We start from the raw sequence: 16,647 nt of genomic DNA on the forward strand, positions 1-16,647 counted from the left end.
GACAGCTGAGGCCAAAGATCCCAACGAATGCCTGACGTAGGCCCCTAAGAAACAAACGAGCAAAGCTTTAACCGACCGACTTCCTCACCTCATCTGCTCTGCGGAGAAGTCCAGTTACGACCTTAAAACAAAAAAAAAAGCAGAAGTGCTCAGCTTTGAGAATTTTGTTTTATATTTACAGTACAAAGCAGTTACAGCACAAAGCTATGAAATCAAACACACATTTGCTTTCCAGAAAAGATTTATGAAGCAGCTTCTCTTTTGTGGAATGTGCTGTTTGTTGTTGCTTACATGGGAAAGGATGCATGTTCAGAGAGCTAAAAATGATGGAAAGAGCAGGGTTCTGGATATACAGGCACCACAACCAGTGCCAGCACAAACATTTTAACACTGAATAGACCCAGATGGCTCTGCTTAATGCGACAGCAGTATTGCTCAGTGTGCAATTAACAGTAATCAATTCTAAGGCCAGGAGAATCTTGCAGATATATTTTGACCCCTTTCTCTTAAGGCCATTGCATTTCATTTAACCTTTCCCTTACAAAGCCAGTAGTTAGCGCTTCTGGAGATGCTTTAATAAAACAAAGTCTGTCTTGAAAGACAGGTTATCCTCCTAGTTCTGCTGGTTGTTTGCTCCTGTGCTGCCGTGATGACAGGCATTTATTGAACACATACTATGCTTTGTTATCATTCTCAAAATATTCTTAAATTATTTGACTCCCACTTAGCAAAACACGCATTTCTCCTGGGGAGTACAGATAGGCTAGGAATTAAATGTGAAAATTAAATAATTGCAGCTATATTACGGAGAAAGAAAGAAGTTGGAAACTTGTCTCCCCAGATAACTTTCTTGCTCTGGAATAAAATAAATAAATAAATAAAATAAAATTCTGGAAGGCAGTCACATCAAACATTGCTCTCTCCATCTCCTCCCATGGACACTTTTAGGCTACTGAGAAAGCAGAGTTTTCTTATCCCTAGAAAATTATAACATTGACTGAAAACACAGATGCTGAATTGGAGAAGCCACCAGTGAGAACTACTCTAATGTTGTCGCTTTGTACAGACTCGGTCTTCTCACGCTCACCCTCAGTCTGACTACGAAATGCAACAAACCAGGACAGAGCTCCTGCAGTACCTCTTGTACCGTGCCATCCCCTCCTGCAATAATGATCAGGTCTGTACTCTCCATCAGCTCCAGAAGCTTTTTTGCTTGTCCTTCATAATCAGTCTGAAGAAACAGAAACCCAAACATGAGAATTCAGATGACCATTTCTATCATTTCTTCTCCATAGAAAGAAAAGAGCAATTTAACCATTTACTTAATACTAGTCCTCTAATTGCACTAATACAGTACAAAGGAATGTGTATCTTGCATTATATTCCCCGATTTTTTTTTAGCTTAGGAGGTAAGTTTACTGCTTAACAGAATATAAACAAGCAAGCACGCATACACACATGCAAGGCATAAATAAAATATCACAGTAACCCTCATTCAATACACAGAATATCCCTGCAATAATCAAATTCTCAGGTACATTTTCAGTTAAACAAAATATAATCAAACACTGGCAAGCTGTTGCAGAAAAAAAATCTTATCATCTTTAGCAGTCAAAGTGGTCCTGATTTATTGTTTTGCCTTCTCTGAAAGGCAGTCAGATGCAGAAGAGGTTGTTCTCCAATGGCAGGCTAGGAAAGCCCACTGTTGCAGTAAAGACAGCGCTGACTTATCAAGTCACCAAAACTATTCTGTGCAAAAAATATCTCTGCTGCAGGCCCAGCTCTGTTTTGCTAACTTGCCAGCTCTGAAGCTGGAGTGTCACTTTAATGTTTTCAAGAATAAATTTTTCTCTTATACTTAGACTAAATATTTTTTATTGAACAGAGAAATGCATTAATAAAAATTAGAATTTAACACTAGAAAAAGCCTTACCAAAAAGATTTCAAGACAGAAAGATTGATAATAATCTCTTAAAGTACTTTATCTCCTGGACATAAGGACTACTGAACAATCAAAATATTACAGCCTCAAAAATCTTCAGAGAGATCACAGTCCCTTCATGTTTACTCTTTCTTCTCTTTCCAAGGAAAACATCTCAGCAAATTCATACCATTTACAGCTCAAGTTCTGCTTTCCTGATGGGAATGTTAAATTATTTGGGAATATACTGAAATATTTTCAAGACAAAAATAAAAGATTGTTTATCTTTTATTCCCACTGCATGACTAAGTTCTTCACTTCTGAATTCAGTAAGCTCAAGAAGAATTGACAATTTCAACAGCAATAAGCATGTTCTACCAGCCAGCACCCAAGTATATAGAAATCCTTTGCAAATATCAGTTACAGAAGAGCTGCCTAAACATATACACAGTTTTAGCTGAATTTTAAAACTCGGTGCAGTCACTAAACTGTCAATTCAGTCCCAGTTTAAAATTTCAATATTTATTCCCTTCCACCAGAGGCCTACAGATAACAAAGATTTTCGAATGCATCCAAAATTCAATTCTCTGAGAAAGCATAGCAGACTATATACATACATACATACATACATATATATATATATATACACATATGTATGTATACATACACACATAAATGTATGTATGGATAGCAGTACCTACCAATTCTTACCTTAACCACGGTTACATCCAAGCCAGATAAGTGCAAAATTGGAGCAGCATTCTTTTCAAAAAGAGTCCTGGCTTTGCTAGAAGAAATAGAGAGAAAAAACTATTTGATTAGCCTGGTGGCTAAAAAAGACAAAAATGAAAGAAACAAGAAGAAATCTAGTTAAGAGAAGAACACATAATTTACATAATAAGTCACCTCAGCCTGTCAGTCAGGAAAATGAGATTTGGTTTGGTTCATATGTATTAATTTTCTAGACTCTTACTTCAGATATGTCAGCCTTCTGTTCCAGTTTTAATAAATGCAGAAAGAGTTATCTAGCCCTCTCCAAAAATAACTTTAAAAAAATCAAAACAAGATCTTCAGAAAGAAATTTATTAGAAAATTAATGAGTTACAGAGCACCAGGCTTCAAAACCACGAAGAAGGCCAATCTAGGTTTGCAGAGAGAATTTAAAATAAAATACTTTTACATATTGTTAAGCAAATTCAGAAGCAAAATTTTACCTGACCTTCTTTTAAAGGATTGAGGCATTTTATGCCCATAAAGGCATACTAAAATAATCATGGCATTAATTATAAATTACTTGCAACAAGCAGAAACATGAGTCTAGAGGACAGGGACTTTAAATTATTAGCTCTATGTTTTTTTCAGCCGTGGGCATTTTGAGCAAAAATATGTAAGTCCACACATTTCCATGTCAGATAAATCATTACTCTGCTATTGCTACGGAACCCCCATGGAGATACAACTGATAAGGAGCTCAGCAGATCAGCAGAAACAGACAGGTATCATATCTAGGATGACTGCTTTTCTGCTAATGAGTATGTAAAAAAGGGCAGCCAACCTCTCCCAGCAGTTCTGTGCTAGGCCCTTATTTAGCCTCTCAGTTCGCGGGCACATCCCTTTCAAGGGCAGGTTCCCACAAAAACAATCACTGTTGGCTAACTTCAATCCTCAAGGAAAAGCAGGTCATACCCTATTTCTACAGGCTTTGAGGAGGAAAACAGAGGAAGAAAACAGGTATCATGTAGAAAAGTAGTGATAAAGGTCCTAACATAGGATAAAGGAAATATTTTTTCTTTAAATAATTTGGAGTCATTCTTCCAACTCAAGCATTCGCTTTCTCAACCCCATTATTTTGGTCAATTAAATTTTGCAATCATTCTATAGAGGCAGCTTGGCATCAAAGGAAGGCAAAAAAAAAAGAGCTTAAAAGGTTTGTGTTTTTAATAGTGAATGGCAGATTAGAAATACAGAAAAAGAGGATACACAGGAGTGCAAGGGAGGGGGGACTTTACCCTTTGCAAGCTGCTGGGTTCAGAAACACTGTTGCTCTCTTCAGAGGCATATTAGACGGAAGCGGCTGATCGCCATAAACCTAAGAGGAAAAGAAAAGCAGAGTTCAGTTTTCTCTTGTAAGCACATTGGTAAAACACTGCAAAATAATGAATCCCCACAAATGTCACTGGGCTTTAATCCTCATGACAATCAAATGACTTCCACCTCCCATCACTGTACAGGTCTCCTGTTCAGGGATCATTACACTGAGCAACAGCCAATATAATTGTCAAAAGGAATCTCAACCTCATCTTTATGATTTCACCTTTTTTTTTTTTTAATGTCAGTCCCTAACTTTCTAGGACATGGGCAGAGATTGAGGAACTATCCTCGGTTCTAAGATTACTTGATTTTCTTTCCTTATATATAATTCTGATACACCTGCCTCTCCCCTTCTTTGGGCATCTTTCTCCATGTCTGTCCTTCATTTCCTGTTTCTCCTCTTTTGTATTTTCTATGCTTATGCTTGAAGATGAACCATCATCAGAGAGTCTGCCCAGACCAATAAGCAAGCTCATTGCTTCTCTGATACCTTTTCTTCCTACTGCTTCCCTAAAACACTTGAGGAATTCCTCTTCGACATTTAATCCAATTTTAAATAGGTGCCTTTTAGGTTATTAGGGAATTACTTAATGTAGACTCTTGGGCATTCTAGCAATTTTTACCTATTCCTGTAGCTTTTTATCACAAAAGGAGGCAAGAAAAGGCAAGGTTTCCACATGCTACTACTTGCCCTCTGTAAATCCCTTTCACCTCACCTACCAAAGCCTTCTTTACCACACTAAATCAGCCTTTTTTAATGGGCACAAGGGTGACACTGTATCCAGTCACATCTGTAAATCCCAAGACCAAGAAACTATTGCACTAAACACAAGGCAAAGAGACAACTGTCTGTCTTCTTTTCCCCTTATCTTGAAAGCTAATACTTGGGCAGGAATTTTCAAACTGAAGAATGTGGACATTGTACATTAATTGTATAAGCACAATAACTGTAGTGATCACTGGCTGTTCAAAGCTGAGATCAATTCCACTTGGCACTTCGCTGAGAGATCCTCTATTAAGAAAAGGTGTGCAGCTGGATATGTAGCTTTAAATATACAAATTTCTTTTTCAGTAAAAGAAAGGGATGAAGAAAGTTGATGAGGGCAGAAGAAAGTTCAAAGAAAAAGGAAGAAATCAACAGTTCTTTAGCTTTAGTCAAAAACAGCTGAAAAGAAACCAATGATTTATTTTATTGCATTTTTTGAAGCAGGAGAATCATGGAGACTTCATTAATACTCTCCTGGGGAGGGGTACAATGTGATATATTTGCTTACTCTAAACAAACAACCTTACAAGGTTCACACTCACAAACAATTTTTGAGTAATGACATGTGCGGAAAATCTCACTGTCAAGAACTGAATGTCCAAAAGGAGACAGAGAAGTCCTAAAACTTTATTCGAATAAAGGGAGAGTCCACCGGGCATATCCCTGTGGGGTCTCTCAAATTGCTGGGGGACGCAGCCCCCCTTTTATCCTAATTTCCCGACCGAGGGACGCCCTCTCCTTTTCCCCATTGGCCAAGGTACTCAGAAGTTACAGCCTTCCCGGCCCACCTACACCGAACTCAGGCCTCCCGCCATCTGTTCTCACCTGAGCTCACCAACTCCTTTGTCCCCCTTGCTGAAGAAGGTGGGGGAATTGCCCTATTTCCCTCCTTTGTAAAGGGTGGCTCTTTTTGTCTTTCTCGGCTCATGGCTCCACTCAGTCTCCCCTCCCTTTGTCCTGCTCTTCAGCCAAACTGTGGAGAAACCCCCTTATTGATGAATACAGAAACTTGAGCATTCTGCTCAATCCCTCCTCTTTTTCTTTTTTTTTTTCCTTTTTTTCTTTTCCCCTCCTTTGGACAATATTTGTTTTTACAAACTAGGTTATTAACTAACAACCTGCGTTCGATATGTCTAGTACCCATGGGTAGTCTTCATATCCTCCTGGACTCCCACAGACCCAGCAACCCAGTTTATTTTCCAGACCCACTCCCAGCCAGCGGTACAGATCGACTGAGAAGTGCAGACTTCTGGAGTCTTGGAAATCTTAATAATCATTTCTTTATCATATATACTTAGATATTTATGTTATATACGGGGTATTGCTAAAACAAATTCTAGATTTTAAAGGCAGGATTTTTTTTTAAAAAGGCACTATTTTAAAAAATGCTTGAGAATTTTTTCTTATGTTCAGATGGAATTTCTGTATTTCCTTTTGTGTCCGTTGGCACTCATCCCATCCTGAGCACCACTGAAGAGAGTTTGGCACTGCCTTCTTTACACCCTCGCTTTAGATATTTATACACATTGATAAAATCTCTCTGGGCAAACAGATATTGAAGTATTAGCTGTTATTTATCAGCAACATATAACAATAATAATTAAAAAAAAACTTTAATGATCTTGATATCTAAGCAGCGAAAATAAATATAGAAAACATAAAAATCAAGAACTGATATTATCAACTGGAATTCCACTTGACTCCAAAGGTATGAATTATGAAAACTGGATTTTCAGAAAAACGTTTTTCTTTTCAACTCATGAGACTTGAGCTTTGTTTTATTAATTCTGTGAAGAAGCTCCACAGCCCAGAGCAAGCTGCTGTAAACATCTTTCCCTCAACATCTGACAGGCTAAAACTGGGCTATTTCAGGTGCACCACAGTTACAAAGCAGGGTAATCTCAAGCAAGGTTCTTTAATGTGAAAAGTATTTTTCACCATTTGTTTTTGGACTGAGTACACAGTCGTGATGGGAGCAATATCACACCTGCAAAACCTCTCAGTTCTGGCATGGAGAAGCTAATTTAGAATAAGATTTATTTGTAGGAGGCTGGAAGACCCTAAAAATCTTATACCACCCCAGTGCTTTAACCAGAGCAGGTCAACAGTAACTGTGCCATGATATAAGCCATGAGCAGCAGCGCTTGCACCAATCAAAGAAGGCTTATTAAGAGACAGATTTCTTTATAGAGTTGTACAGTAGGGAAATTTGACCACTGCCTGTTGCCAACAAATACTACAAACTACAAAAAGCAACAGCCACTATCCTCAGAGAACAACTAGCCTCCCTCTCTCGGAACATTAGTTCTCTTGTCAGTGATCACACACTGAGTGATCTCCACGCAGTACCCAGGACATGGGTCTCAAAAAACATTAGGTCAGACTTCAGGCTTAATATCTTCGATAAAGGCTCTCTGTATTGAAGAGTAAAGAGAAGGTCTCTCCAGCTGAGCACTAACCTGGACCAACTTGCACTGCCTGTGCCCAGGCTGCATCTGTCATGGTGGATGTGAGATTTCTATCTTCTATCATGCCAACAAATCACCTTCAAACAGAACTTTGCAGGCGCACAGTAACTAAATTGCAGAAGGGCAGGACGGTGCAGCTGGAGCAGGATTACTCTAGTGCTCCCATTGCACTGGCCATGGCAGCAGCAAGGCCAGGACATAACAGGGACAGTTCCCCAGGGGGCGGCTGGTGGCACTGTCCATCAGTTGGCACTTAAGCGGAAGAACACAGAGGGCCTCTTTATCAGGTTTGTCACAGCGGGAGGGCCTGCTGGCGAAATCTCAGGAGCCTGGCACTACCAAGATAAAAGCCGGGGGGAGTTAATCCAATGTTATCACTTTAAATGGTATTACCTGGGCTTCTTCGCACGCAGCTCTTCGTAGCAGGTTATCACTATCAGACAAGACAAAATAGAGAGTGGCCATTAGGTAGAATAAGTTTTAAACAATTTGCCCCATTTCCAAAAACAGGTGCATAGCCTTCTTATAAAAGCTTTGACAGCCCTGAGATTTAAAATCAAGGTTAAGACATATTTTTAAGGATAAAAAACACCCATTTAAGCACACATGTATAAAATATAAAGTGCCCTTTATATTGTAAAGTAGAAAACAGACCAGTGTTCTAAGTCTGCTAACATTACATAAGCTATAAGACACTGTATAACTGTGACCTTTTTAAAAATGCTACATAACTGTACTCAAGATCTAATCTTTTCTTTTTTTAATGTTAAAACTGCCTGTTATTTACGCTGAAGCTACTCACCATTCTGGCAGCACAGAAAGGATTAAGAGTAGCCTTAAATGTAACTTACATGGACTTAAATCTTTTGAGTGTTATAAATGTGAGCGCCCTTCTCTATCAGTTTGTGAGCTGAACTCAAGTCAACAGAGTACCTGCCACCCACCTAGGTCTGAAGAGGGAATAAAACAGTAAGTCACTCAGGTCACCTCAGTTAAAATTTAAAAGTAAATAAGAAAATAGCAGTATTAGAGATGCTACTGAGTATCATTAAAAAAAAAAGGCAAAACATTCCAGACTACTATTTGTCCTTGTCATTGTCATGTACAGCATTAACAAGGCAGCAGGAATGGCCCAGATGACAAGTCAACTGGAGATAGAGCTACTGAGCAAGAATCCAGTTCTTCCACAGACCAAAAATTAACCTATCGGGTTTCAAAGCCAAAAAAAAGGAGTGTTCTTCTGCAGTGCTCCAAGTTTCACATGTCCTCTAACTACCAAAGCCACTTCCCTCTCCTTGCTAAAATCAGAAAAAATAAAAAAATCCATCAAAATTTCTCTGACAAGACAGTACGTTATAGTCATAAAAATCTTCAGTACAATAATATAAAACAGCCAGCATCATATGCTCCAAAATTTATACAAAAATGAAAACCAATTGACAACTGATAGGAAAGCAGCATGCTTGAGGCAGAATTAGGCCAAATTCTGAAGTGAAAATGGCAGAACAAAAGTCAAGACACAGAATTTTTGGACTGAAACAGGGATGAGATCTATTCAACTCTACCAGCTTACACTGTTCATCCAGCACTGGAACTACATAAGCTGATCTTTCTGTCATCACCAAAAGATGCTGCAGTGTCTCAAAAAGAAAAGCAGAATGATTTCAGGAACAAAGTTGAGTACTGCAAAAAATAATCCTGTAGATAAAGAGCAACAGAAGTATTCTTGGTAAACATAAAAAGACGAAAGGAAAAAACTGAGCATGAAAAAAGAAAATAGGTAAATGATGTATCACCAGGATAGCATGTAACTGGAGTACTAAAAAAATGGAGACATAAGCATGTCTTTAACTTAATATTTGCTATTTAAAACCTCTGCAATAAGCCATTTGTATTAAGAATCAGAAATACTGCTTACAGGAGCAGCAGGTGTTTATAATTGCAGTAATTTTAGGAAAGAATACTACTTAAAATAACTATCTTTATGAAAAGACTTGCATACCAAGCTAGGAAAAATTCCCACAGATAATTCCAGTCCAATCAGGGCAGCAGACAGGCTAAGAAGCCCACACTGCAGTGCTGATTAGAAGTTCTTTTATAGTGACCTTTAGTTTTCCCTCCCCCGTGACTGCATGTGGACAGAGCAAAAGCTCAATAATTGCCACTTGGACATGTAAAGCTGAACTATTATTGATCAATCAATGGCCGTGCGGAACTGCTGCCCTAACCTTATTTACAACTTTTAGCCAAGTCCACCTTATCTGTTTTCTTCACATTGATGCTGCTTTGTCCAGAGATCAAACTGGGTCATGTTGTCAGCCAGCTACTTTTTCACAGAGCCTGCCACCTTTTGCTCTAGTGTGAATCATTTTTAAAATTGATTCCAATGCAACTTTTCAAATGCAAGCAAAATATACTGTGCTGTTTGCCCCAGCCTGCAAAGATCCTTAACGCAGCAGTCAAGGATGCAAGTTCGCTTCAACTGAGCCAAGTGTTAACCATAAAAAATAGGCTTGATGGTAGTTTAGAGGTCACATGCAGCTTATTTTGCCCTGCACTAAAACACTTGAAGAAAGAAGCAAGTCCACTCTGAGGCATTTCATTCTGGTGTCCGAAGGAACAGCTCAGGTTCTTACACTAGAAGAACGACATGCAGTGAAGTAATTTATAGATGATTTGCTTATCTCTCTAGTAAAACACCATGCATAGAATCCCAGTCAGGCCATCCTAGGCTTCCTATTGATTCAATGAGACACATCTTTAATTTTCTTTCCTTAACACAGTACTTACTGATTACTTACTTACTTACTGATCATTTGATCAACTATCATTACCATTAAGGAGGGGAAAAAAGGGGGGGAGGACAGACATCCATATATAGGTGAGACCATCAGCCTCCACAGGTCAAACTAATTACTAAACACAATTACAAAAATATCACAGAAAAAACACCCAAAAAGTAATTTTTCTGGTCTTCTACCTCAGTATGTATTAGATTATGTAAACATGCCTGCTTACCAGTCCCAAGAGTAAAAGAGATTTGAATTAGAAACATAAAGTATTGTCTAATTTTTGTATTTTATTGACTAGGACTGCAGAGTAACAAAGCAGTGTCAATAACATTTGAACATGACAAGGTGGAGGCAGAGGGAAAATACAGATCAAGTTACTGTACTGCCTGAAAGAACACATGAACATTTCTTATGACTAGCCTCATATTGACAGTGAACTAGAATGAGTTCTTACTTTACATGTCCCTTATGCTCTTATAGACGCGACTTAGAATCTAAAGCAAACCAGATGTGCAGTACAGCATCCAGGCTGACCAGTACAAGGCTGCTTTCCTGCTGTCAGAATCAGCTGCTACAGGGGCTTACAACTGGGCTGACTTGTGTAATCAGAAAAAAAAAAAAAAAGGGAGGCAGAGGAAACAGAAGTGGGGTATGAGAAAAGCAAGATGTCCTAAACCAAACCCACTGATGGAACCTGAACTGATCCAGCAAAGATTTCGGGCAGTCTTGCAAGGTCTGCAGCCTTGCCAAGCCACAGCACAGAACCCCCAGAGAACAGAGCAGGCAGGTGTTTAATACTGAGTGCACACTGGCAAATCATTTAGCCACCTCCATAACTCTGTTGCAGTTCATTTCTTTTCTTTATTGAAATGAAACTGTTCTGATCCTAAGTTTTCACCATCCTCTTTACTCAAGTTGAAGAAACACAAAGGAGTCTGTAAACATTTCATGCATGAAAGCTGCCTGAAGGCCCAGACTCCTTAGAAAAACCCAACAGCAAACATAGGGCTACGTCAAAGCAAGGAAAAAACATAGATAGAAAGCAGCTCTCTACAACTCATCACAAAGCAGATATACTGGAACACGAAGGACTGTGTGTATGAAGCATCTGTAAGATATTTCAACGTCTGTAAGATCTGCTTGAATTGTGGATTTTCTCCTTTGTGTCTTCAACATCCCCAGCACAGGACTAGTAACTACTGCTGCCATAGATGTTTTCAGCCAAAATTGGGAACTGACACTGTTGCACATAAATAGAGATTTGCATAATTTAGTATGCATGGGTATCCTCTGCACAAGTGTGAGCAGAGGCCTAGATGAAAAGATGAATAAAGTTTCCCATGAAGAAAAGTCAACCACAGCAGCAATGAACTTGGCAAGCAGAAGACTTCAAACTTGTAAAAACTATTTGAAACCAAGGGCAGTAGCAAAGTCAGCCCACAGCTTAAAGGCAGGCAAAGAAACTCCCCTGGAAATGGTCATACTACAAATGACAGTAGACAGAAGTTCAACGTGACATTCCATTTCCAAGAGGGTTATCAGCATTAAATCTAAGACTACCAAGTACATTCAAGCAACAAGAAGCCTAAAAGTATTCAAGTTTCATATCTAGATGAAAACACACTACTTTGTGAAAATACACAAGGGGACCTTGATCAAAGCTGTGCATGCAGTACCACCTCTCAAGAACTGTAACAGAACTCCTAAAAGAGAGTTTATGCTATTAAAGAACATTTTGACTGTTTCCAAATAGCAAGACTACTTTTTCCTTGATATAAGCATTTATTTCCAGCTTTTCCAGCTACCAGGACATTAGAAGTCAAATCTTAGTTTGCATCAGCTTCCTCCAAGACTTAGAATCTACCCTCAACACTTTCTATGAGATTAATAATATGCAGGCAGTTATTTGGGAAGAGGTATGCAGGAAGGTGATGAAGCGAGTTAGCAGCTGGTCAACAGAGATTGACTAGCAATCAAGTTACAGGTAACACTGACACTCAGACTACTGGCACGGAGTCAAGGCCCATAAGCCTTTTCAGTATTTTCTACACAGAAAGTCAACAAAATAACAGATCTAGAGTTAAGCTAAGTATCTGAGGAGTCTGCTGCCTCCATTCAACAAATAAGTCCCCATCTTGATATGTGGTGATCAGCTGATCTACAGCATAATCATAAAAGTCTGGCCAAGACTGACAATCAGTTTAGCAAATAGATGTTCACACACCGGACAAGGCTAAATTTCTGCTGATTTGACATAGCTGGCAACTCACTGTACCATCTGGACATATAAACAGTAGCAATAGCTCTTGTTAGAAAGGATGATTCAGGACATGAGCTGGGAAAGTGAGAGGAGCTTCAAAAGCTCTCAAACTTGGTGGAAATTGTCAAGCAATCTTATGGTATCTTGCTATCTTCTTTGAGAATTAGGTACTATTTAAGCAAAAGAGTGAATTTAAATTTTATTCTATGACTACTTATACAATAAAGTCAATAAGCACCACCAGCCACCCAACAGGAACAGTCAGTATTAAGTTGCATGCACTTTCTTTAACCTTCTGAAAAACAAAAGACTCCCCAAAAAAACAAAAGAAGCTTATTACTTTATCATAATCACTCTCCTACAATACGTGTTGTCTTTAAACAGAATAATGTTATATAACTACACACAATTATACTGTGTATAAGCTCATATCTGCATAACCTCTAAGTTTTGATCTAGTATATTGAATTCAGCCTCTCTCATACTTGCCATATTATAAGCTAGACTAAATTGACTCCCATTTGTGAATTCATGTAATCCATAGAAATTAAAGGGAGACAACCTCAGATGTGACCGCATAATTTCTCCCTTTACTTTTCTATGACTACAAGGGTATTATTCTCTATCCCGAATGCAGGAACTCAAATATTTTAAGTATATTATTTCATGAGAAACAGCTGATGCCATGCTAAAGTGAGCCCCTTCACCAGAAACTCCGACAACTCCAGAAACTGAAGCACAAGGTTTCACTAAACCTTCAATCCATTATAAAAGGACATATATGAGTCTAATTAAATATGCCTCATGCATAGTAATTTAGCCTCAAGAGACTGATAACAGAAAGCCTCACAGGCAGCATGGCCCAGGCACAGTTCCCTCATTAGCCCCTTGAAATGTTATCTGGAGCAGTTAGTGTACAGGCATAAAAGCACCTCTCGTTGTCCAGCATAACTGGTGCTTAAAAAGAGAAGCTGGGAACAGCGGGGACATGGTGAGGGAAAAATATCCACATTTGGAAGAAAAGCAGATGCTGCAGATAGGGATCCCTACTGCCCATTATCCATCAGCCACATGGTAAAGCTACCTGTATGCACAGAGCAGCATGGAAGGCCTGCTGAGACACTTTGTGTTTTTGTACTCCTAGCATCAGACTCCTCTGTTAGTCCTCATTTTTCTACACTCTGGCAGAAACAATCCTCCACAGAGATCAGGAAATGGCTAAACAGTTGTCAATTTATACAAACAGAATTTAAACCTCTGAAAGTAGTACTTTATAGCTGTGCTCCAGGCTACATCAAAGTACACAGAGCAGTCTGTCAACACAAGATTTCTTAGCTTGCATCTCCTTGCTATAGTTAGGAAATGCTGTGTTATCCTGTCTGGATAAAAGGGAAAACTTAAAAACGAGATCTGTAAACATTTTATTTTTTTTTTACTTTTTCTGGGTTAAAGCACTGAGCCTGCACTTGACACAAATAACCTTAAGCACTTACATTTATAAAGCAAAAGTTCAGTTTCTGTTTGTTTGCCCTTCATATTTTCCTCTTTATTCATTTGAGGTTGACAGCATATCACCAGTACTAAGTTTCAATTTCTCCTGGATCACTGATTTGTTTTCACACATCCTGAACAAAGGGAACTACACAGCAAATGAACACAGCTGAAACCAATAGTATAGAGACACATCCACTTCTAGAAAGCACAAAAAAACAGAGATTGGTTATATCTGATTGGTTACGTCTCCTCAAGCGACCCTTCACCATATGCACCAGGAGCACATTCAGTCTTTTCCTTAACGTCCTATTTCAATACCTCTTCAGTATCCATGTCTGAAATGCACTTTGTTCACTGCCATCAGTATCTGCAGCAACAGAAGATTGATAAAGACAACTACTCTAAGCAAGAGAACAGGGGAAGATCACAGGGTGCTCTGACCTGCCAGGCAGCCTCTCACAGGAGTGCTACTGTGCAATTTCTGCCTCCTTGTTTTGCACATAAATTTCTGCCTATTAAGTTTATTCTGGCTAGAAGGTATCTAGAATGATAGAACTGCACATAAGAACATAGCTCTTGCTACTTTATCTGAATTTAAAGGTCAAGTCTTTAGAAGCAAAAGTGGAAGGTCGGGAATCCACTGACACTACAGGAAGGCATCGAAAAAAACTAACCTGTTTAGAACAGACACTTGTGTTTGCAACACAGCAGTAAACTCCATACTTTATGCACTATGTTTTATGTAGGTCCATATAGGTATTTTCATGAAATCATGACCTTGTTGCTTCCATTTTTGCTTGCCTGAAGTAATTCACCCTCTTACCATAACCTGCCCTACAGTCAGCAATTACAAAAAAAAAAGTTTGGATGGAGAGATTTTTACTCTTTGCCTGCAGTTATCTAAGCTCTAATGCTTCAGGTAAGAAGCAAGCAACCAAAACAGATGCACCATTCAAACAAAGACTGATTTAATGCTAAGTTCCCCAGGCAGGAGGAGATAAACAAAAAGGAAAGTATAACATACACCATAAGCAGATTTATTTTCGTAAGTTTACTGCTGGGGCTTTGACAACATTTTAATGTAAGCAGAAAAAAATGCTGTGAAAAACTCCTGGCTTAACAATAGGAAAGGCACAAGATAATGACAGAAGATACAAAAGCAACAGAAAGAACAATTTAAAAAATAATTGGGCTATACTTGCATTTTCATGAAGTATTTGAACTCTAATCTTAAAGAACTGGGATTCAAATATAGGCTCAGCTATTCCAAAACAGTAAATTAGGATTTTGACTACTATAAGGAACATTTGGTTCTCAGACAAACATGGTCATGATACCCAGCTCCATATGATTTATGTTACAGGATAGTTACTGCTGAGTACTGCTCATGAGTTCCTTCCAGTTATGCTCGTGACAACAGCAACACATACGCACCACAGAAGTCTGCACAATTGCTGCCAATGCGGCGCAGCTCAGAAGCAAATTCTCATGCAACAGAAATCTGCCCAGCTTTGGTAGACCTGACACCATTGCAGAAGGAGATGGGAAACCTGCAGGGCACATGACCACATTCCCATGGAAACCTTCCGTACATGATGCTCATTTCCATTCTGCTACCCCTGATTTCTATCAGAGGAATCACTTGCACGTACAGGACCTACACTTTCATTCGTCATTAGAAAACTGCTTAAAAGCAAATAACTCAGTGACACATATACGGCTGGCTGCATTTTTAAGTTAGAAGAGAAAAATCTTTCTCCACTCCAGCTGACCCAATAAAGACTCATGCTACTTTGACACAAAGTTTGTTTAAAGCTACTCGGTCACACTGCCAGAGCTACAACCAGTTTTACCTGAGCTGGATCAAAAGCCAGGTAGATTTTGGAACTTTTTCGTATTCATGTATTTATTTATTTTTATTTTATAATTAGAGAGTTTGGCAGCTATTTTCAGGATACAAGGACCACCACCATGGGGGTACTTAATGCATCAGCAACAGCAATTGTCCCCAGGAGACGCCTCTGCTTTGGAATACACTTCGAAAGCCAGATGGGCATTTCTCCAAAGAGAAAACCCCAGGCCAGCACCCACAGAGGAAGTAAGAGAAGAGCTCTGAAAGATGCTTCAGCTTTAGCAATTTGAGAACAGCTGGGGCATCTCCCTTCCTCTTCCTCCCTTCCTCTTCCTAGGGGAGGAAAAAGGAGAAAAAGCCTGAGGGCGGCCCTGCACCTCCCATGGCGGCGGCGCCCCCCCGGGGCCTCGCCGGGCGGGGGGGACTCGCTCTCCGCGCCCTGCCCCGGCCCGGCGGCAGTTACCGGTGCTGGCCGTAGAGCCAGGTGCCCCCCCAGGAGAGCAGGCAGGTTCCGACCGCCGTTTTCTTCCAGTGGTTCCGCAGGGTCTTGAGCGCGCTGACCACCCTGGCCATGGCGCCAACCTCCCCCCTTCCCCTCCCTCACGCGGAGAACCGTTGGGCGGCGGCAACCGCCACGGGGCCGCCCGCCACCCGCCCCGGCTGGAAACGGCTCCCGCGGCACTCGCGTTCCGCGCAGCAACGGTCCCCCGCGCCGAAAGCGGCAACCTAGAGCCACCCTGTTAAAACACATCATTGCGGGGGGTGTCGAGGTGACGCCGCAGTGTCCCCTAGGGGGTGGCGCTGGCCACACGTGGATGGTGGTTGGCCAGCCTGAGCCCTCCAGAGCCAGCGTGCCATGCCCCCATGGTGGTCCTTGTACATCCCCAGGGAGCAGCCGAACTCGCTGCTTTGATCTAGAATAAAATAAACACCCGAGGGATCCAACAGGCATTTCTGGGTGCTGGGACAGGACAAGCCAAGAAGTATTAGCAAGTATTATACC

The 16,647-nt window shown here is 40.1% G+C and overlaps 1 protein-coding gene across 2 annotated transcripts in view; it reads right to left on the bottom strand.

The window, feature by feature from the left end:
* The window catches only part of AGK (acylglycerol kinase), a 33,180-nt gene extending 16,905 nt beyond the window's left edge, over positions 1-16,275 (bottom strand). Inside the window, exons 1-6 of one of the 2 annotated variants that reach the window (XM_010222776.2) lie at positions 16,108-16,275; positions 7,640-7,679; positions 3,931-4,010; positions 2,633-2,708; positions 1,139-1,231; positions 89-121 (exon numbers count right to left, since the gene is read on the bottom strand). In XM_010222776.2, coding sequence (XP_010221078.2) covers positions 89-121; positions 1,139-1,231; positions 2,633-2,708; positions 3,931-4,010; positions 7,640-7,679; positions 16,108-16,217 — 432 coding nt within the window. In that variant the 5' untranslated portion in view covers positions 16,218-16,275. The remainder of the gene's footprint in view (positions 1-88; positions 122-1,138; positions 1,232-2,632; positions 2,709-3,930; positions 4,011-7,639; positions 7,680-16,107) is intronic. The other variant, XM_088521633.1, reaches the window with a different exon arrangement.
* Between the last annotated feature and the right edge of the window lie 372 nt (positions 16,276-16,647).

The sequence above is a fragment of the Tinamus guttatus genome, unplaced genomic scaffold, assembly GCF_059628265.1.
Source record: "Tinamus guttatus ecotype Peru unplaced genomic scaffold, ASM5962826v1 Tinamus_guttatus_pri_ptg000125l, whole genome shotgun sequence".
In the NCBI taxonomy this organism is placed as follows: domain Eukaryota; kingdom Metazoa; phylum Chordata; class Aves; order Tinamiformes; family Tinamidae; genus Tinamus; species Tinamus guttatus.